We start from the raw sequence: 21,878 nt of genomic DNA, 5'->3' as shown, positions 1-21,878 counted from the left end.
TTTTATTGTTTATTTTCAGGAAATGTGCAGCATTACAGCATTGCTATTAAAATTTCTACAGCATCAATTTTACACCAGGTTCAGACAGAGGTCACCGGGTCCATGAGGACACTGTTGTTATCTTGATTGCTAAAGGGTTTTAATTTAGTAACTGGCTTGTAAAATAAGACTCTGACATCTGATTGGTTAACCTGTGCAGTGGTTAGCCTCACTTTGATTTTTAAAACTTGGATATCAAATGAATTCTCAGTGTGCAGCAACACAAGACAAATTACTTATATTGTTACATATTTTATTATGTAATAAAATACGGGTTCCATATTTGATTAAATAATGACTCGATGTTTTCTTTGTCTGCAGGTGGACTCTTCCATTCAGACAACCAGAAACATCATGACTGTGGTCCTCTCCCTCCTTCCCATTAGTAATAAGCTAAATAAAAAGGTAACATCCACATGCTGCCTTGAGGTAAAAGTGCCCTTTTTTATATAATGGTATTATTTTTGCCTCAGGGCAACAGCTGGATTTTAACAACGTCCCCATCTTTCATTTGTAGAAAATTGTATTATACTTTTAAAAGTTTGGATTTACTCATCTTAGTGCGAATGTGTTATTTTTTTTTTTTTGTCAGAAGGAAATTAGTCCTTTTGTAAGAAAAAAAATAGCTACATTTACATATTAGAAAAAAAGATTGACGGTCAACATGACCAATTCCCATTACCAGACAAATTGAAAAATTGAAATCTTACCATCAAAGTAATATTTAATGAAACCTTAGCAGGGTTTCATTATTGTATTATTTAATAGTATAGTATAGTATATTTATTAAATACGAGGTAACTTGTTATATTACAAACAAAATCCTCACACCATTGTCAGATTAAAAAAAAGAAAAGAAATATTATGCAATTTTTTCCTATGATTAAAAAAACATTTTACATGAAGCAGTTTTGAGACTAAAAGCCTTTTATATGCATTTGCATATAAAAGGCTTTTATCATTCAAGTTAATTTGAGTCTGTGACTCACTAAATGGATTCATTGAACCTGCTAATTAAAGAATTTTTAACTCTTTATAATCTTTTGTCAGAAATGGTCTAAAATAACAGATTCAAAGAGAGGTTATTTTATATTAAACAAGCCAATTTTAGGTCTCAGTTTGATACAAGAACTATTTTCAGAACATATTCAACATTTGTTTGGTTCGATGGAGTTAATAGAAATCAGCTTCATACACTGCAAATCCTAACCCCAAGCAGCGTGAGCATCTTTTATTATTATTTTAGCTCTTCACCAATTAAATGAGCTGAAAATGAGTCTGAAAACCGACAAATTTTTCTTCACGTCTAATTATTTGTTCATCCCGTTAAATCTGCAGCACAAGTCAGAGAGGACAAGCCTCAGTTCCCTGCAGGACTGGGGAGAACGACCGGACGCATCCACGCCTGTCAAAGAGGAGGCGGCTCTAAGCAGCAAAAACACAAACGGCTTTGGAGTCAAATCCCTGGAACAGCACCTGGCCGGCCTCAACCTCCTGGAGAGCAAATAATCCTGGAGAATGTCTTTGTTTTGTTTTTCTCCCACTGTTGTTGTCAGAGCACCACATAGCCAACCTTACCTCTGTGAAATTATCCCGTCATCCCCTCCGACCACTGCAGCCTGGACTTGGAACTACGAGGCAAAGATGGCCGCCTTCGGGTCAGATAGATTGAATTTGACACCTGGGGGATAACGCTGAAGGTGTGCCAAGAAAGAAATGCAAACTGAAGCTCTTTAGCTACTTGGCATGAACCACTAGTCAACAATCAGCCTTCAAATGAAAAATGACTTTTGACTCAATTTTGATTCTCAAGGTTCATCAACATTCATATACGGATTTCATACATTTTCAGTTAAAAAAATTTTTTCTAGCATTTTATAAACAGAACAAAAATGAGGTATTTTAAATTTCACAAAATCATGAAATAGGCCACCAGTTTTCTGTGTGGTTTAGGGGCAATTTGGACTATATTACACAAAGTCTACTTCAAAATCTTTAACTCCTGGATTTGTCAGGGCAAAAAGCAGATTATTTAAAGCACAGTTTGCGTGCTTTGGTACCAAAAGGTGCAGTTTTTCCTTTGTCTGGGATTATAATCCCACTAACTTTAATAACCACGTATCCCGTTCCAATTGAATTTGTTTGGACAAAAAAAAAGTAAAAATATTGCCCCCTTTTTTAATTTTGAGTGTGCATTCAGTCACTAAGTGAAAAACCAAAATGCTGAAACGATAAAATCAAGTGTGATGAGTCTATTCAAAGAGATAAATGTAATTTAAAGTTAAATCCAAACATCTTTTAAGAATTTTGGGACTGAAAATACCCAAGATGGAAAAGTAAAACTGGAATATCCAACAATTTTCCATACTTATCCAGACCTCAAAAATACTAAGAGCAGATTGAAAACTTCCCCAGGCTGCATTGGAACCCTGTTCGTTAGGAGTCATAGTTCAGTCACACATCTGTTGTCGCAACGTGCCTGTGTGTCCCGACCCCCCTTTGTTTTTTGGTGTACTGTAACCGTGTTGCACAAGCATGGTGGTAACATGTGTAACTGCCATAATGTCGCTTCCAAGCAGATCACATAAAAAAAATCAAAAACAAAATCACTATATTTGCCATAGCATTTACTATAGAACATTCCCCATGTGACATGTTACTAGAAAAAAAAACTGATTCATGCCAAATGATTGGAAAAACATTAGATATTTTTTCCTTTGAGTGACAAGAAAACGCTAGAGTTGGTCATTTAAGCTGCTGAGGAATCTGGATTTTATTTTAAACATTGTCAAGTGAAACCAAATCATCTTGTCGGACTTAAGAGTTGTGGATGGGCATCGAATAGAACCTTCAAGTGTACTTGTTATGAAGACTATCAGTGTGAAGCTGCCAAACAGGCCAATATGTATTATAGTTTATGAGATGTTTAAATAAATAGTGTGGTACTTAAAGCAGTTGATGTTTATCTGAAGGTAACAATCACTTTGGTACTGTGAGAGCAGGAGATGAGACGAGACTCAAATCTACAATATATAGTAGGCTTTAGGGAAATTATGTATCTTTTATGAGAGCAACTAGATATTCTGGACATTATAATGCAACCACAGATTAAAAATAACCATCTAGTTTTGGACCATTTTTTTTTGTTAGACTGATAAAATAGTGAGAAAATAAATAAAAAAATATTTTTCATACATTTGTTTGATTTTTTTATGTACAACAAAAATCACCTGCAAATTATCTGCAGCATTTCACAGAAGACTTTCTTGCTTTCTCTTATATTACTCAAATAACATAAAAAGAAATTGGTCACAAAGCACTTTTAAGTTGAAAACATCCTGGAGTCTCTGTAACATGATGAACTGAAGGCACTTTGCTTCTGTTGCATAAAAGTGTCTTTCAGGAGAGTTGGTCAACTTTCTCAGTCTTTGTTTTGAACCAACCTAGAGAGAGAGAGAGAGAAAACCAAAGAAACATTCTCTCAGATCAGGTTGGTCTTCAATGATCCATCAGGGGGGTTGTGACAAACTGCGTTTGGAAACGACAGACTCAAACTCTTCTCTTGTCAGGAGGTTTTCGGTTATGCTCTTGCTTTCCTCAAACTTTGGAAGGATGACGGCAATATATCCTTCAGTTGCCGGCTGGTCAGTCGATGACAAGAGAAAAAACATTTTCAAGCACTTTGTTTCATAAAGTAATGGGGGAAAAAAAGGCTTATACTTTAAGAGTTATTAGTTTACAGATTTAACCTGTGATGGATCTAATAAAATTAACATTTACCTTTCCTAGCAAGAGATTTGGGGTTTCTAAAATGTTCTCATTGACCTCCAGAAGACGCCCCCTTATGCAACTGAAACAACAACAAAAACATTGCAAAGAGTCAAATACCAATATGTTCATAAGAGGGGAAAAAAAAGAAAATCACCTGTAGATGGTGTACTCCGTGTCATCTGAGCACATTATCCTGCACAAAGGTGCAAAATCTGTAAGGAACTGCGCCCCCTATTGAAAGAGAGGGGGAAGAACATACCAGGAATCTGGGTTTAAAAACAGTTTCTATACACATGTACCAAAAACATCTGAAGCTTCATGACTTTACCCGTTTGGACTTCCCGGACACTTTATTATTCAAGCGACTGCAGCCGTTACTGATCTGGTAATTGATGCTTTTGATTGTGCGTCCATCCTGAAGTATCGGGTGCGTTTCTGCTAAGGTCACAACGCACAACCTGCAATAGGAAAATCATATTTTGACAACTTACAATTTCTTTATGGGTAGATTTTTTTTTTTTTTACAGTGTTATGGACTGAGGAGAACTTATAAGTAAAATCTGGGCTCACTTGTAATTTAGAATTAAGTTGTTAAAAAAGGAAACGCACAAGGAGACAAAGAAGTGAAGGACATATGTAGAAGAAAATTAGTCAGGACAAGGAGGTAAGAAAAAAAAGAAAGGAAGAAAGTAAGGAATTTAAAAGTAAGGGAATTTTTAGACTATAGGATCAGGAACAAAATTTCAAATTGAACTAGGACTGGACTTTGAATACCGCCGGAAACTTCAACATATGAATACACTTTGTTGAGATTTCCACCACACTGAGCTTTTGGCAAAATCAGTTTTAATCTCATTTGAATAATTATGTTCTTCCATGAGTTTGCATGGCTTGTGCCAAACTGCAAACTGACCTTCCAATTGTTTTCTTTCAACTGTAGCTTTCTTTTTAATAATCTCTCAAAAAGATCCATTTGTGGAGTACATAACTGTCCTGTCCACAGACTCTCCCACTTCAAGTGTGGATCTCCACAGGCCTCTCAGCTGCTTCTCTGATTAATGCTGCTCTTGCCCAGCCTCAAAGTTCAAGTGGACAAACATGTCTTAATGGATTTGCAGTCGGGTCACACCATCTTCTTATTCGTATTAAAACAAACCTCCACAAGATACCCAAAGCTTGGGATATTCCTTTACAACCTCAGTCTGCTTTAAACTTCACAAGTTTATCACTGGCTGGTCTATTGTGTTTCTTGGTCTTCAAAAATGCAGGATATTCACCAAAGTCCTCAAACAAACCTTTGATGGCTTTCACAAAATAACTAAATTTATCCAGAGCATAAACTCAGCAGACTATACCGTCTGTATTTATGTAGGATGTAAAGAGGACCAAAGTCACACAACCTTTTTCAGATTTTTGATGAGTTAAAATAATCATCATTTGGGAGAAAAATACACTGACGTTTGTTTGTAACGTGGCAAGACGAAGAATACTTTTACAAATCACTGCGAACGTGCGCCTTCATCATCACATTCAGTTATTTTCAAGCTTTTTGTTATGTTGAGCTCATAATTGATCATAAACTAAAGTCCAGATATTGTAATTCAAATAGGCGATTATTACAATAATGAATTACCTGTTTGAATGTTGTAAGATGCAATGATCTTCACACGATTTGCCCTTCATATCTACAAAACATAAAGCGAGTTTATTAAAAACAGAAAAAGAACATTTTGCTTTTTGTTAAGTAATGTTAATGTTACCTGCTCTGTACCACCGTGTGAAATATCGGTCGATAACAGAGGGCGCTTCTGCGTCTGCGTTACTCTGCTCCACGCAGTCCATCAAGAGGATTCAACCAACAATCTTAAACAATTCAATAAATACAAAAAAATAAACGTGAACACATTTGCTTCAGATGTGCTTAGCTTGACGGAAATGTAACGGCGTGACACCAGAGTTGTCCGCCTTTTAAATGTGTCCGGAGTCTTGGAAAGGAAAATCATAGTATAAGTTCCGTCAGGGGCTGAGAATAAGATACGATGAGACGAGCGAAACATTATTCAGTAATGTTAGTTTTATTATTTATTTATTTTTAATGTAATTTGAACTTTGAGTCTGTAATAATATCTATCTATCTATAAAAGCGCGAATGGTTCCGCTAACTACTGTTATGAGTTCAGTGTACTTTTAAGGACATTCATAATTATTTGGTCATTTCTTATACTCCAAGTATTCATTGCAATTGCAAAACACATTCTACAAGACGCCGTAATTTCCAGTAAGTAGCCAGGAAAAATAAGTATTCCTCTTTTTTATTATTATATTAAAATAATTTATCGATGGGTCACACCATAGATAAATGTTGTCCCTTGAATTTTTGCTACATGTCAACATAAAAACCTTACTTAATAAAAAATAAATAAATAAATAAATAAATAATAATAATAATAATAATAATAATAATAATAATAATAGCAGCTTTATTATTATAACTACAATAATAGCTGTATTTTTATTATTATTATAACTATTAATAATAATAATAATAATAATAATAATAATAGCTTTATTATTATAACTATTATTGTTATTATTATTTAATACATACATATATTTTAATTGCGCAGTTTATTTTAAGTCATCCACGTCACCACAATTATGAGTTAATTTATTGAATGTATATGTATCTGAAAAAAATCTTTAACAGCTAGATTAAATAAGTCAATATAAATTTTAAAAAGGAAATTACCAATTCATTAAAAATGCTGCTTTAAATATTTGATTCGATTTGACAAACATCCCTCATAATGTGTCCACATAGACTGGCCACTAGATGGCAGAATATTTCTGACAACAGAATACACAGCTCCTACTGTTTACGTAAGATCCCCCGAAAGCTTAATGCTCGCGAGACATTTTACGGAATCAGGTGCATTTTGGTTTACGTAAGCCAGTCAAGAAAAGGTTAGAACTTATATCATCTCATCAGGACAGCTTATTACATCCGTCCATTTCCCACAATTTGAAGTATTTCTTTCAACCTAGCTCTAATGCTTCTCGCATATGCCATATTGAGTCCATGTTGGGTTTGCCAATCAGTGTATTATGCAATGCAGAAGTCTTGGATGGATGATGTGTGCAGAAACTATGGAATGTTTTCTTTTCCTTTGGATATTACGAATACAGCTCCTGAGGGATCCAGGCAAATGAACTGCCAAGCATATCTGGTATTATATGTTCCATTACCTTCCCTCTGTGGACACTGCTACCAGTAGCATGAGGTAAATTACATGGTAATGACTTCATCTCTGTAGCATAATTGAGAGAAATCAAGCCCAGGAGCTATCTGGCAGATGCTTGCTCCACACAATGAGTTTTCCGTGTACCCACTCACCACTTCTAAATCTATGAGACTTGTTCTGTCCCAGTTGATTCCGATTAGTTTTTCCATTACTCCTCCATCTGCAACCTGTGCAAAAACTTTCCACAATGAAGCGGACGTAAACAGAGTCTGATCTGAACCGATGATGTGGAAGACAGTCACAAGCAATAAACGCAAACACAATCAAAATAGTTTATGAGGCTTATTGAATGTGTACTTCATAGCTCGCTCGCCCAACACTTGCTGTCAAAGCACCTAATAAACGTGAGATGTCATTAGGTACTCTGTAATGCTTGATGACATTCTCAAAAGCTCTTGAGAGTATTTACTTTCTCCTCACATTCAGCTCATTTTTTATTTGTTTGAGCAAAAATATCTTCTTCTTCTTCTCCACATTTCGAGACTTGCCTCTAGGATCCACTGGCCATGACACAGATGTGCAGAGTGCCTCCAGCTGCACCTTCTTCAGCGAATATGAACGTGTGTTCAGGATTCACACGTAGCTCCACGTCAGTTAGCCTACTGCAAATCCTCTCCAGTCTGCCGTCCGTCTGCTTGGCTCCAGCTCATGGATGCCTTCCAGCTTCTTTCTGTGAATTGGTCTCTGTGGTTCTGGTGTAGCTGGTATTTTTCTGTCTTATGAAAGACACAACAACATCATATAAAACTAACTAAAAATGAAGACAGTAATATGTTCTAATTTTGTATTGTAGCCAAGTGAGATAGACTAGATGCTTTGAGAAGCAGATTAAATACCTCTGAAGTAGATTAAATGCTTGTGCTCATGCAAAAAGAAAAAAAAAAACGACTTTAACCATCTGTAGTGCTCTTCCCATGAATGTCACACACTCTTTTTATAACAGTGTTTCAGGTCATTGAGGTCTGTGGGTTTGAAGTCACAAGCAGTCTTCCACAAAATACTTCCGTCTCACAACTTTTACGCTTTATTTTTCCCCTTAGATTTCCGTAGGAGTTGTCAGTGTCAAATTATTTTTTTTAACACATCGTCCAATTAAATCTCGGAACTGAAGCTTCATTATTTCTAAAACTTTGTGTTGAATCATGCGCTGCTCATCTCCCATTGGCTCACTCTGCTATAACATCACTCCCAGCTCTGAACTCACTGGAAAGAAGAACAGATCATGATTCTAATCAGTCTGACAGACGTGTGTGTTTCATCTGTAGGAGCTGATAAAAACTAAAGCATTTCATTCTTATGACAGTATAGATAAGGTTAGTGGACAGAGCAGCCGTTCCCTTTCACATAACTGCACAATTATTACAAAATATAGCAGACTATTAAATTATAAATGTCCACAGCAGAATTTCAATAAAAACGAAACGCACCGACGCACAAATGTAAATGAAAAATAAGAGAAAAACACAAATAATCAAACTTCCGTTTACGCCTTTTATCATTACAAATGAAACAATAAAACTAATCAAAAAGCTGACTATGGAGTTTTGTCAACAAGTTGAATTTGATTTAGTAGTCTACTTATGATATTTACAAGCTGTCCATGAGGATGTTTTTTTCAAATGCTACCTGCTCTAACTTTTCTTTAGTATCATCACATGGAAATATTGCTCTCTAGGTCCACTGTGGGGGAAAAAAAAACATATTAGAACATTTATTAGGACAATATATCTAAGCGACATATTTAATCACCGAAAAAATAAATTACTCTGAACTGAAGCTGGTACCGATTCTTCTGAACACTTTAAATGTCATGTTTTCAGCAGTTTTATCACTCTGATAAGGTCTCCTTTAATGGATTGCAGATGCAATCCATCAAGTTAGAGCGTTTTTTTTTTCTTTTCTAACCTTTCTCCAAAAGGCAGGAAAGGACAGGCAGTGAAAAACCTTTGCTTTTGCAAGTGCATATTTGCCGTCAGACTCCCTATAAAAGCCCTTGCAAAACCTTCTAACCATTTAAGGACGTAGAGAAAGCCTGTAGAAATGCTGCTCAAGACTTATTTCAATGAACAAACTATATGGCTTCTTTGAACCACAGTGTGAAAACGTCTCTCGCAACTTTTTTTGGCTCCCTTTTGGTCCAATGTAAACTATGTTAAACGTCTTGGAAATGTCAGCTTTAAGAAAGATTGCTTCTTCTTTTTTTCACCTGCCATTGATGCAATTTCTATACTATCTGATGTGTGAAAAGTGAGAGGAAGTGGTCTCAGCAGGGACGTTTCAACCACCTACTGGCAGTTTAGGACACAGCTACGCTCTGAGTTGCTGATCAGTTTCATCCTGTGTGCTGCTTTCAGTTTCATCAAACGATAAAAGAAAATGTTGGGAAGTTGAAGTTATTTCTTTAACTGTGAGAAATAAATGCATCGTTTTATGCTGGGGGTGTAAATAAAGCTCATATACAAGCAAAGTAAAACTTAATTTTTGAAAGTGCATTCCAGATGTCTGTATTTCTTTTTATTGCTGTGAACAGACCTAGCAGCAGACATAAATTTCCAGCCGATTACATCAACTCGCAAATGTTCCTTGGATGCTTTGCAGCTTTTATTTCGCATGGATGTTTGCTTTTTGTTTGTTATTTTTTTCTTCTTGGCTCCGTGCTCAGCCTTGGTTGTATTGGCTCAGTATCCTGTAGTTCAACAGTGAAGGCCGTGTTCTAATGTTGTTGTTGTTTTTTTTTTCTCTACGACCAACATTATGGTTCACAGCGTTGGGAGTTATTCACGGCGCCATCATTTAACGAGAACTAATTTATCCGAAGCATTTCTTTACTTTGAAGTTCCCGTGTTTCCGTCCACCCTTTGCCCTCTGAAAAAAAATAAAATGTTCATGCATACCAAACTGAACTTGAAGTAGATCTAACAGTATACTGACAGGAAATAAATACGCTAACGCCTTTTTGTACCATGTTTAAAACAGAAATTCCCCTTTTGCGTTGTAAACTGACCCCACATCTCTGCTGTCAAATTGAAAGGAAGGTATTTTTGATCAGGCCATAAAAATATTTATGTGCGGGCTCCACAGCTCGTCAGTAAGCTCTTGGTGAAGTCAGAGGTTTGGACAGCTGGACCTCGGGATAATGTACTAAGACTTCAGGAACTCAAATAATAGAAACACGTTTCAGAGAGATTAATCTCTTTCCACCTCTTAATTTCCTTGAAGTAGCCCATCTTTTTGTTCCTTGATTCCTTCCCTGAAAGAGTAAATGTTCACAGGCCTCATTTGTTGATTTTTAGAGCAGAGTACACTTCTAATATTTTATTTGGGGGTTAAGTTCCCTGTATAATAATATTTTTTTCTTAAATTTAATCCTCTTTGTTCATCTAAAAATAAAAAAAAATCAGCTTGAACCCCTGAGCCTTTTCTACACAAGAGGACAAGCATTGTGAGGATATCTTGTTTATTTAGTTACCTTTGAAATTAAATAATTCCCCTTTTCCTCCCATGAAAGCTTTTGGTTTCATGTTGTGCACATGAAAATTATTACAATAATCTCTTTGTTGGCAAAGAGACACTGGCGTATCTGTCCTGTCTGCAGCAGTTTTACAGTAAATGCTAAAGAGACGATTTTCTCCAATCTACACTAATGTGAAAGTGACACAGCTGTGGTCAGAAAGACCCGCGATGAGCTGAGATCCTCGTTGCTTTGCTCTCATTCTTCCCCCCCCCACAGCAACCTGCACATATATTGGAACATTTCGCGAGGATGCATGAAAATCCTTCAAATAAATTCACCTTTGATGATGAAGAAGCATAATATCACATTGTAATGCTTTTTTTTTTAATAACAAAACTTTGTATTTAACATATTTAAGCACATTTATTTTGTCTGGACAAAAGTTAAGAAATGAACATTTCTTTTACTAAATTCCTCGTAGCGCATTATTTGGGACCAGCAAACAATTCCCATGAAATAAATGAAACTGACACATTATACTTTATCCTAGCAGTCAAAGATTTTAGCAACTTTCTGCTAATAGTGAGTGACTTCCTGCTTTTTCCAGGAAATATAAATGTGACGAGACCTCTTTGCCGAAAAATTTTGAGAAGTGGGAATTAAGGGAAGTAGAATAATGCAAACACTGAACCGTGAAAATGAAATGATAGACAAAGCAATGCCTGAACGTCACTTTCACCCCGGTTTCTTTGCAGGAATTTCTTGCCTACAGTGAAACACTCGGACGTGAGCGGTGAGTAAAGCTGACTGGACAGCCGTCTCTACCTGTTGCATTAGGGCCACCAGATGTTTGAGTCTGCATCAGTGGCTGTTCCGTTCCAACACACGGAAGCAAACACACGCTTCGACTTCACTCCAATCAGTAGCCTGCAGACATTTAACGAGCCCTTGTAACAAGCTTACACAACTCTCACATCCTTTTGTTTTACAGGAGGCAAAGTGCTGAGCTCGACTTGACTGATCACACGCTAGTCGGCTTGTAAAGTTAATGAAAACATTAATAAGATTGGCAGGGCCGCCAACTTTGAGGAAAAATATGTGTGGGTGAGCAGCAGCTTTTTTAAATTACCCCATTATGGGTCAAATGTAAGCTTGCATGCTCCTGTCTTTTCTGACTGTGACAAGACCCGGGAATGGACCTTTGATCGGGAGGCTCAAAGTTAAGAGCAGCCAAAGGAATTTTAATTATTATGGGGTATGTTTTCCAAACTTTTACCAAAAGAATCCTCTTTCCCATTTTCATTAGAGCAAAGAGCAGAAACATGTGATGAAAGCAACAGGAAATAGCTGGAAACACAAAGGTTGGTAACAGAAGATTGCAATAACGCTACAGGAACAGTAGCATGAATTTTTAACCCTCAATTTAATTTCTATACAGAAATTAAAACGTTCCTATTAAAATGATTAGTGCATTCAGACTAGGTAAACCACTGTAACTTGTCAGAGCAACGTATAGCTAAATGATCACAGCTTTACACTGACTTTATTCTGTGAAGTCCAAACACATACATTTCATATATAGACTTACTTTTACCTTTTGCTCTTTTCATGGTTTTAGCATTGGCGTTGGCTTTAACCTCACATCAAAGTGATTACACAACTCTATTGTAGGGCTAGAAACCTATATTTCTTGTAATAATCAAGCCTTAACGGATTTAATTTTGGCTTTCACAAGTTTTTTTTTTTTTTTTTAAAGCACAACACAAGCAAGACTTTCACTGAGGCCCAAACCCAAACCGAGAACACATTATTCTGAACTCATGCCTCCCTAAAACGGAAACACTTCTCTAAGTATTCATGATGATGTAGAGAAGAGCATGACTGGCAGTTATTTTAAAGAATAGACCACTTTCTTGATAAAAAGATCTTTCTTAGAGCACTCTTACTTTACCCAAATATCCAGCCACTGAAAACGAGGAAATTCATGAAAATAAATAGGTGAAGAGATTGGGTCTCTCATCTTCCACGAGAAAAGGCATTCTTGTTTAAAAAAAGTCTTTTTTTCCACAAGACTATCAGGCAAATGGAATCTTGGCTTCAAGAAAAGGAAAAATCCAAATATGAGTGTCGCCCCAGCAGTCAGGAGGAAGAGCAGCAAATACCTTCTGTAGTCGCTTGTGAGCTTATAGATTTCTTGTGTAAGAAACTGCATTGTTTCTTACACAAGAACTGTAAAATACTTGCAGGACTTTTTTGTTTTTCAAAGATCAAACCGATTAAACTGTTTTTCTTGGTGTCTGAACCAAATGAATGTCAGAATACCAGTATTTTGTCTTCACTTTCAACAACCGCATGAGCAAATCCTCTTAGAGCCGAGGATTTCTCGCAGTGAGAAAAATATTATAGTTTTGGCGCCAATGTCCTCAGAAAAACATTTTGACATTTAAATTGCCCCAAGTAAAACAAAAACTAATTACATAAGCAAAAGTGAAGTTTCCACCTGCTTCTATTCACTGCTGTGAATTTAATGCTTTGCAAAAAAATAAAGCTTTCTAGTGAAGCTGTTTGAAGAGTGTTGGTGCAAAGCCGCGTCCATCAGGGAAAGCAACCTTTGAAATAGAGCAGAACTTAATTCTACCGTAGTTTTTGAATTGCAACATGCTTGCTGGAGAGGCGTGATGTTCTCTTAAGTCTTCAATCTATTTCTATCAGACAATATTTCTCCTCACTTTCTTGTTCATCATGGGAAAAAAATCACCTTTTGAACTCAGATTTAAGATGGGGACTTTGCTACCACTTTTGCCTTGTGTCAGATCTGTTAAGTGTCAGTTTGTTATTCTGTATCACACTAAGTTTGCTAACTGTATCACACTTTGGTCACTTTAAGTAGCTGCTGCACTGGGGGTACGTTCACTTCAATGCTCTTTACATCATTCTTAACATTGGGAATGTATGTACGTATCATGAGCAACAAGGTGGAACACAATTGAAAAGAGTATGTAGTTTCTGTTGGCATAATGAATGCCCTTAAAAGGCCGCATGTTAAGAAGAGAAGGATGGAAGCCTGTTGTAGTTATGCATAAAGTGTTTGTAATTGCTAAATTGTATTCTAAGTTGTGACTTTTAAAAAAATATCTCGGCCTCGGTCAAGACTTGACAGCAGAGAAACACCTACCTCAAAAATCAATGGACATGAAACTCCTAGGAAACCATTGGTTTAGCAACTTTATCCACAAATGTTGGGTCAGTTTACCCATTTAATTCTCCGTTTCTACATTTACTGCTTTTAAAACACGGTGAGACAAAGCCATACAATGCAAAGACCAAAAGACAGGAAGCATCATTTAGGGTTAATTTCATGTTGCAAAATTCTGTTGGTTTTTTAGTTCATTTTGTAACAGATGATTTTGAAACACGGCCCCAAGATCGCCGGCGTTTCAACATGCCTACCGTGTAATTAACGTGACCTTTTCCTCTGCGCCGAACATGTGACTCAGCTCTACTTCACCATTCACTGCAAGGCCTGATCATAACGCCTTTAAACCGTCACTGACACCAAGGAGCCATAAATACTCGTAGATGACCTTAGGCAGAAAAATAAAAACATTTATAGTGGTGAGAATACTTTTTCCACATCAAAATTGGCCTCATACATTTGTGCCTGTGGTTATTAATATTTAATGGCCTGTAAGTGCAATATGCATAAGAGGAACTTGTTTTAGCACCAAGTTTAATCATGTCGATAAATGTGTTCATTTTCTATTCCAACTATTTCCGCTGTAATAGCGGATGACTGTTCACTGACATGCAGAGTCTGTCTGGTCATCCTCTGATCAAACAGGGTTTAAAAGACAATATTTCAGTGGAACGCTTTTTGAAAAGTAAAAACCGCACAGTAGTTTCAAGGCACTTTTTAATCTTCACAGTATTATAGCACACACGCGTAACACATGGTGTTTTTTTTATTTTTTATTTGACCTCACAAGCTAAACAATGTAATTTCCACATTTGGCAACTTGTGCTGTTTCAAGCACAGTTAAAACACACATAAATATATTTCAAAGAGAGTTAAAAAAGCTAAAAACAAAAATATTTAACAGAAACATGGCACACCTTCATGTTAACCGCTTTGAGAGTAAATATATAAATGACTATACAAAGGTAGTTGTTCAAGTCGAAAAGATAGAAGATAACTAAGCTGTACATACATATACCAATATTATAAGACTAACTTTTTCAGAAATTAGTGGAAAAATGTGTGCTAAGGCAATGTGACTTATTTTTGTAGTTAAAGCAGAACAGACGTTTCACACTTTCTCATGACTTCAAGACACAATTTTAACCTTCAGTTGACTTTAAAAATGCACATAAAAATGAACTCCTGCATCACATTAATTGTTTTAATCAAAAGCTCAGTCTCAACCAGAAAAAAAGAAAAAGCTGGTGTAATCATAAACATAATTTTTCAATCTGGTGGCGCAAGCAACGTCATAACAGTTATAAAAAACAAAAGAAAAAACACAAAACATGACATTTGGGGAGACATTTGTCCCAAAACAGAAGCACGGCAGTAACTAAATTGTATGGATTGTGGCCTAAACCCACTAAAGGGCCTTTTTTCCAAAATGGCACTAGTTTTTCTGTTTTCCTTTTTCCACATTTAACACCTCGCAAATTATGGTTAAGCTTCATGTATACTAGATAATCAGAAAGCAGGTAAAACAATCTTCCTCTCAAGCATTTGGTATGCCGGGAGGAGCAAATTTTCACCAGTGCAGACAGGTGCCATGCATAGCGTAGCATGACACCTGTGACAACGTGGCCATTACTGCGATAAACTACTTTAGTTGCACATGTGCACATTCACTACAGGTATCAAATTATGACTGTTTTTTAAACAGTTATGATTTCAAAACAGTGTGATATAAAAACAATATCTGTCAAGTTCTTAGAGTAGGACAGAAAATGTAACAACTATAACAACAGCATTTACGTGAGCACTGCTAACAAATGTAGCAGATGTTTATTCTAGATTTTAATATTATTGCATCAGTAACATTCCACATATGAGATTATTTTTTTTAGGCAAATGCATTTCATATTTTTTTCTACACATATCATTCTCTAAAGACGCTATACGCAAGGTCTTTGAGTTGCAACACTTACAGCAAGTCACTTTTTCTACACTAAAAAAATGATCTGTTGCAATCTGACTTATCTGTTGATCACACCAGTAAAGCAGCAGATTTCAAAGTTTAAGAAAACATACGTCTGAGCATTTTTATATTAAAGACAATCCTTCATAAACCATGGAAACACACGGAACACGCAAAACTTTGCAACATAATTAGATGAGCTTTTGTGAACTAAAACATTAATCTCGTCAACATCATGAGGGAAAAACAAACAAAAGTAGCAAACATTTATTCGTACACATACCAGCATTCATCTCCAACGGACAAAGGGAAATAGTTTGAGTATTCCAGATACTTCCTCCCAACAATTTCTGTGGACTACTTTGTATTTGAATGTATTTGAATAATGCTTGTCGTAATTGTTGAAGCCATGTGCGGCACCCGCTCGTCTGACTCACTCACACGTTCACACGGCTCACGTAAAAAACATATTTCGTTTGTCTCGGAAGCATGAGTACATGTGTAACTTACTGTTAAAAGATTTCAAAGTGCTGTTACTTCAACTCCCTTTCATGATTGAGGTACTCTGGCCGGAGCCGAACCAGAGGATTCCTCGGCCGACGTTTGGGAGCTGTAGTAGATATCTGAGAGTCTCTGCAGGCCTCTGCTCAAACATCATTTTTTTATTAAATTCATTTGAACCAAGCTGCTGCCGTCTCTAGAAGTCGTCCTCATACTCAGTGTTTGCGTTATTGCTTTCTGGAAGCACATACACAGATCTAGATTTCTTCTTCCTGCGATCGCCTCGCTCCTGAGGGTCATCTTGGCCAGAAAAGGACAAATAAGCAGCGATGCTGTTCCTCACGCCGTAGCTCACCATGTTGTTGCTCTGGCTGTCTGTGCTGACCAGCTGTTTCCTGTTAAACCCGTTGACAAACCCACCCCAACAAAATTTATTTAAAACAATATGTTATTTAAGAAAAAAAAATGTCTACAGTAAATTTATTTTTACATATTTTTTTGGAAAATCTACTGCCTTTTTTTTTTTGAACTAGATATATATAATCACAGTTTCCGTTATGTTCGAGTCACTAACCTTTTTGCATAAATTAATATTTTTAGAAGATTGCATTTTTTGCACTTTCTCTCATTTCTGAAGTGTATTTGCATTTTGTTCTCACAATAAAATGCAGGTGTTTTTTATTTTTTTTTTTTTAACTAGTCTGAGGTCAATTTTGCACAATGTTGTTTAATTTGCGTCTGTATGTCTCGCTGGCATCTTTTTGTTACAAGCTTGTGGTATGTTCAAACTATGTTGCATAATTTTAGTTCTCTATTTTGTTTTGTGCTCCTTTCTTTATTATTCGTATGCACCGCAGCTTGTTCCCATTTAAAACATTTTTGATCAGCAACCTTTTCATCCTCGCATAAATAAACTAGATATATGTGATTTTGACGTCTCTTCTGTACCTGTCTACTTTCTTCCAGTCAAAGTTGTGTCGCATGACGACGGGTGGCGGACCAGGATTTGTTTCTGGCGCCTCAGCTTTTCCCGACAGACAAGGGGTGGTGAGCGTGCAGCACAGCCCATCTGCAGAATCTGTGGAGGGAGACAGAGGGGAAATAAAATAAACCAAACAAAACCAATTTTAGGTTGCATTATTTGCATTCTGTCTTCATACACTCTGTTGCTCAAGTAAATACCACTCAAACCAAACTGTGAAAGTCTGGGGTTCAATCCTGGCCTTATAGCGATCACACTCTTTCAGCTATCACCACTTTATTTGACAGCTTGTGCATGGCAAGTGATTATCAGTCATGCATAGCTTACTTAATTTCCTGTTTGTTCCAAAAGTGTTCTGAGTGGCGGAAGTAGACTTATAAAGTTAAGATTGATAAGAAAAGTTTCTATTTTGAGGGTACAAATATTATTTTCAGCAACTCAGAGTAAACAAGTCGGTACATGAGCTTTCAGTACGTCCACCTACCAGAGTAATGATTGATCATGTCTTCAAGACATTGGAAAGTGAGCTTCGGTGAGATGTAGTACCAGCTGTTGTCCAGTCTGAAGATTCGATAGTGCTTCACTGCCCTGTGCTTCACCGAGAGCGAATACAGACCTGAGGAAATCACACCGTACATTTGTAGACGACCACACGTATGGAAAAGAAAAATTACTTTGATGTTGTTTGACAAGCTGATTGTCTGTTCAACTGCTCACAACAAAGACAAAAATATATAAAGCAGCATCTTAAAGTGATAGTTCAGGACTTTCTAAAGGGATTCTTCAGTAAAAAAGTTATGAGCTATTAATGTCCTACTGGCTGTTAATAACTCTAATGTCTTAATAAAAATAAATTTATTCAGGAGGCTGAACCTGCCGGTTAGTCCAACAGTGGCCAAAACCAAAGTGCATTTCTGTCATCAGAAAATACATCCAATCTCTAAAATAATATGAGCTCAATTTTGCATAAAACCTAAAGCCCAGATGTTGAGGGTGATGTACCAATACTGATCTTCCTGTGTGAAACACTGCAAAATGGAACAACCACAGAGTTTCCGGTCAGCAAAACAGACAAGTGTCAAAATCATAAAATGATGTAAGCTTTTTAATAGACATCTTTACTTTTATACAGGCAGTTACTTGGAACGGAAACACTTAACTTGTTCTTTTCTCCGAATATGTTTTTCGTAGGATAACAATTGGTGGATTACCTACTTCATACCTTCCTGGTTCACGTAAATTATTGTTGGCTTTTGTGAATAATATTCGTATAAATAGTTATGATCATTTTGAGATTGGAGTTGTTTCAAGATTTTAGAAGTCCCCTTTGGTCCTGCAGGTTTCCACACGTTTATGGCACATTTACAGGATTAAGACTTTTAAAACCCTACTATCTCTAACATTTAGATTTTTAATTTTAGTCACACTGAGAATGTTGGCTCAAGTAAATGCAGAAATAGCAAAGAGCATGCGCTTGGAGCTGGTTGTTGCAATGCCTAACATGGCAGAGGTCAAGGGCTAGGATAGGTCGGTTAGAGTTAGGCTCTTTGTTAACCCTAACAAAGAGCTTTGTTCTAAAAATAGCTGCATTTTGGTGATCTTGGTGTGAAGAACAGTGATGTGGGATTCGTTGTACAATGGAACAAAACCCCAATTCGGTCCTACACATCAATTCAACAGGGAGTTGCCTCCCTGGGCGGTAAGCCATGCTGCCCGTGTCAAACACCAGTGCTGGTTGCATAGCTGCGTGTGTTCCTACCTCTCTCGCTGGTGCTTTCTCGCACCAGAAACGACCCCACTCTATTTCCAGGTAGAAGAAGCAGCTCTTCGGCTTTCTGCCTTCCCACCCCATCAAACAGCCACCTGACAACACAGTAAACATGATCAGCAACACAAAAATGTTTCCAGAACTGACATTATAGAGAAGTAGACTTATATGGACATGTGGTGATAAGAAAGACTAAGAGTTTTTGTTATTTATTTTTTAGATATGTGCTGTGATAGTCAGCTTTGGAAAGAACATGAAGTTCCACTCACCCGTGGTAAACTCTCACCACATGGCTGTTGGGTATATAGTTCTCCTTCCCTGTATCAATAGAGCGAACTCTCCACCAATAAGCTTCCCTGGCCGCCATGAAGAAAAGAGGAATTAATAGCTGACCTTTCTAAGCACTTCTCCATAATGAGTTCTTGCACAATAAATTGACTCCGTCTTTTGACTATTTTCCTATGATCATTTTAAATAGTATGTTGAGAATTTAAACAAAAATCTTACTGTGCAATGACTCTGAGCTTCTCCCCCATTTTGTAAATGGGTTCGCTGATTTCCAAAGAGGGGTAATCGTCGATCACAACTACTATGTCATCATCAGAACCTGACAACAAAAGCGGACATTTGCGAACGTTATAAGCACTGACTTTGCACAGGTCTTACATCTAAAAAGCATGCACTTCCGGATGTTTGCTTACTTTCATTTGAATATGAATTATTATTCTGTTCAGAAAGTAATTAACTAATGAAATAATGCTACATATTTTTTAGAGATGGCTGCGGATGTTTTGAGAAAAAAAAACAACAAAAAGAGGCGGATCATTTCAATTTCCTTTATAAATACTGAATTTAAAATTGAAATACAAGTTGTTGCTTTTCAGTTAGATTAAAACCTAGATTCTCTTTTCACGTTTAAGATGATGAAAAGGAAAAATCCCCAATAAAGAGAAACAAGGAGGATTTTTTTTTCTCAAAGTTTTTCTGGACGGACAGCTGATTCTGTGAATTCAACGTTGAACTCACCCAGACCCTAATCGAGCCGTGTTGTCATAGGATGAAGCCGTTGTTTTATCAGTGCAAGGTGTCAAAATGGGAGCAGAAAAAAATATTTATCTTTGTGACTTATGCTTTTATTTTTTTTAACCATAACAATATAAAATTTACAATTGACCACAGTATTTAAAAAAAAAAAACACATTTAAAATTTCTACTTGTGTTTTTTTTTTCTCACTTTTGGTCACTGATGAGATGCTTCAATTGTCAAAACATGTGCAGACCAGCATTTTGCACTTTTTCATTTTAATTTTTAATTGTAAACTGATAGCAGCACATAAGGATTTAAACTTTTTTTTTCAAATAAGGAAACTTTGCAAATACATTTCTAAGTTTTGAATTTTTTAGGGGTGACCTTACCCTTCTGAGCACTGTCAGGGTTGTCAGTGTTGACCTTGCTGCTGTCACTAGCTCCTCGTATCATGTTCCCCATCATGTTCCCCATCCTCCAGGGGGGCCAGACTCCAGCCTGAAGTCAACAGACAGACATGCAATAATGTCTTCATGTGCAGCTCCTTAAAGTCTCCCCTGTCTCAAGCACTTTACGTTCTGCATCTCACTGCGAGCTGACCAATGGGCTATCTCATCTCTCAACTGTCTCAGTTCAGAATGGGGAAGCTGAGGTTAGATGCTATCGGCCAGAATTTTCCATTGCAGCTTCCAGCTTGGTGTAGTCAACTGATAGAGGCAGATTGACGTGTCATTTTATGTAAACCCAACCATTCAAACTGCTAACTTTACATGTTCTGTGTGGTGTCCAGGAAGAAGGACTGAAAATCTATCTCTTTATGTAAATCAGACCTTGTATATTTGATCCAAAGCTACTTTACACAATGTTCCTCTATCTGGTATGAAGAAGTAACGTTCTGTACATAAACCAAGTAGCAGATATGAAAAGTATTCAACATACCCATAGAATTAGTAGTTCATTGCAGATGTTTCAAATGCGGCGATAAAAGTCATCGTCCAAACAGGGCCACGGTGGCAGCCGCCGTAGAGTCTAGACCTAGAGCTGTTTCATGTTAGCAAGACTTTACCAGAATGACATGCAGAGTGCGGTGACAGCCCTGCATCATACTGCAAACTTACTTCCTGTAAAGAAATGAGGAAGAGAGAAGGCAAATGTGTTTTGTAAAGACACACCAAAAAAAAAAAAACTCAAAAGTTGAGTTCACAGCAGTCGCCCTGTTTAGCCTAACATGTTCTAGCTTTTAGGTTTTAGCTAATCACACATTAGGAAGAAAAGACTAATTTGTTGAACTTAATCAAAATGTATCAAGTTGCATACGTTTCCATAGGTAAAGTGTAAACAGACTAACTGTAATTGGGTCATTGTTAATGCATTGGACAGAAATGATCTCTGGCACTTTTGAGTTTGATGCAGTGCAATTTATGACGTCTCAGACTGAAGACACTTAACTTCAATCATGATGTTGTGAAGAGGATTGGCATTTTTCTCCGTCAACTGTTGTGCGGCATTTTTTATTGCGCCATCAGCTCGTGGGGCTTCAGACCAATCCAACTTCATCAAGTAAAGGCAAGGAGAACTGCTCTCTCAAATAAAAAAACGTACACTTACTGCCCCCTTTATTTGGACACGCTATGCTACTGCTGGGATCGACTACTCTTACATTCAGAACTACCTAACAAGATATTGCAAATCTCCTACAAATATTTTGACGTAGAATCAAAATATTCTACGTCAAAATATTTGACGTGAGGAGTCAGGTAAAAAACTGCTTATTTTACCAGTACACAGACACTTTTATCTATTCAAGTTACCAATGACGATGTGTGAGATGATGTACGTTAAGTCCATACATCAAGTTTAGCATCAGAATCAAGACGA

General features: G+C 36.8%; 3 protein-coding genes across 4 annotated transcripts in view; 1 reads left to right on the top strand and 2 right to left on the bottom strand.

Moving 5' to 3' along the window:
• ctnnal1 (catenin (cadherin-associated protein), alpha-like 1) overlaps positions 1 to 3,497 on the top strand; it is a 57,501-nt gene extending 54,004 nt beyond the window's left edge. For both annotated transcript variants that reach the window (XM_008421804.3, XM_008421805.3), the window contains exons 18-19: positions 361 to 444; positions 1,378 to 3,497. In XM_008421804.3, coding sequence (XP_008420026.1) covers positions 361 to 444; positions 1,378 to 1,548 — 255 coding nt within the window. In that variant the 3' untranslated portion in view covers positions 1,549 to 3,497. The remainder of the gene's footprint in view (positions 1 to 360; positions 445 to 1,377) is intronic.
• abitram (actin binding transcription modulator) lies at positions 2,650 to 5,790 on the bottom strand. The gene is made up of 6 exons (XM_008421803.3): positions 5,571 to 5,790; positions 5,444 to 5,495; positions 4,139 to 4,268; positions 3,965 to 4,041; positions 3,820 to 3,889; positions 2,650 to 3,680 (listed from the first exon to the last, which is right to left on the bottom strand). Exons 1-6 carry the CDS (start codon positions 5,650 to 5,652, stop codon positions 3,549 to 3,551), a joined length of 543 nt encoding a protein of 180 aa, XP_008420025.1. The 5' UTR covers positions 5,653 to 5,790; the 3' UTR covers positions 2,650 to 3,548.
• An 8,672-nt stretch (positions 5,791 to 14,462) lies between these two features.
• On the bottom strand, positions 14,463 to 21,123 carry sla1a (Src like adaptor 1a). Its single transcript, XM_008421801.3, has 8 exons — positions 20,940 to 21,123; positions 20,390 to 20,498; positions 19,481 to 19,580; positions 19,243 to 19,329; positions 18,965 to 19,068; positions 17,690 to 17,821; positions 17,172 to 17,301; positions 14,463 to 16,618 (listed from the first exon to the last, which is right to left on the bottom strand). The coding sequence occupies exons 2-8, from the start codon at positions 20,472 to 20,474 to the stop codon at positions 16,420 to 16,422; spliced, it is 837 nt and encodes a 278-aa protein (XP_008420023.2). The 5' UTR covers positions 20,475 to 20,498; positions 20,940 to 21,123; the 3' UTR covers positions 14,463 to 16,419.
• Positions 21,124 to 21,878: the final 755 nt, after the last annotated feature.

This window comes from Poecilia reticulata, chromosome 11 (genome assembly GCF_904066995.2).
Source record: "Poecilia reticulata chromosome 11, P_reticulata-male-v2, whole genome shotgun sequence".
NCBI lineage: Eukaryota > Metazoa > Chordata > Actinopteri > Cyprinodontiformes > Poeciliidae > Poecilia > Poecilia reticulata.
Note: the sequence above shows the minus strand (reverse complement) of the source record. Positions and strands in the feature narration are given on the sequence as shown.

Bases quoted from the DNA above. Each gene is read 5' to 3' on its own strand.
- sla1a (XM_008421801.3), bottom strand. From the start codon at position 20,474: ATGGGGAACATGATGGGGAACATGATACGAGGAGCTAGTGACAGCAGC. The intron at 19,581-20,389 runs GTAAGGTCACCC...TTTTGTTGTCAG, and splicing joins CCCTGACAGTGCTCAGAAGG to GTTCTGATGATGACATAGTA. The intron at 19,330-19,480 runs GTAAGATTTTTG...CATGGCGGCCAG, and splicing joins AAGCTCAGAGTCATTGCACA to GGAAGCTTATTGGTGGAGAG.
- abitram (XM_008421803.3), bottom strand. From the start codon at position 5,652: ATGGACTGCGTGGAGCAGAGTAACGCAGACGCAGAAGCGCCCTCTGTT. The intron at 4,042-4,138 runs GTAAAGTCATGA...CTCTTTCAATAG, and splicing joins TGTCCGGGAAGTCCAAACGG to GGGGCGCAGTTCCTTACAGA. The intron at 3,681-3,819 runs GTAAATGTTAAT...TCGACTGACCAG, and splicing joins CAAATCTCTTGCTAGGAAAG to CCGGCAACTGAAGGATATAT.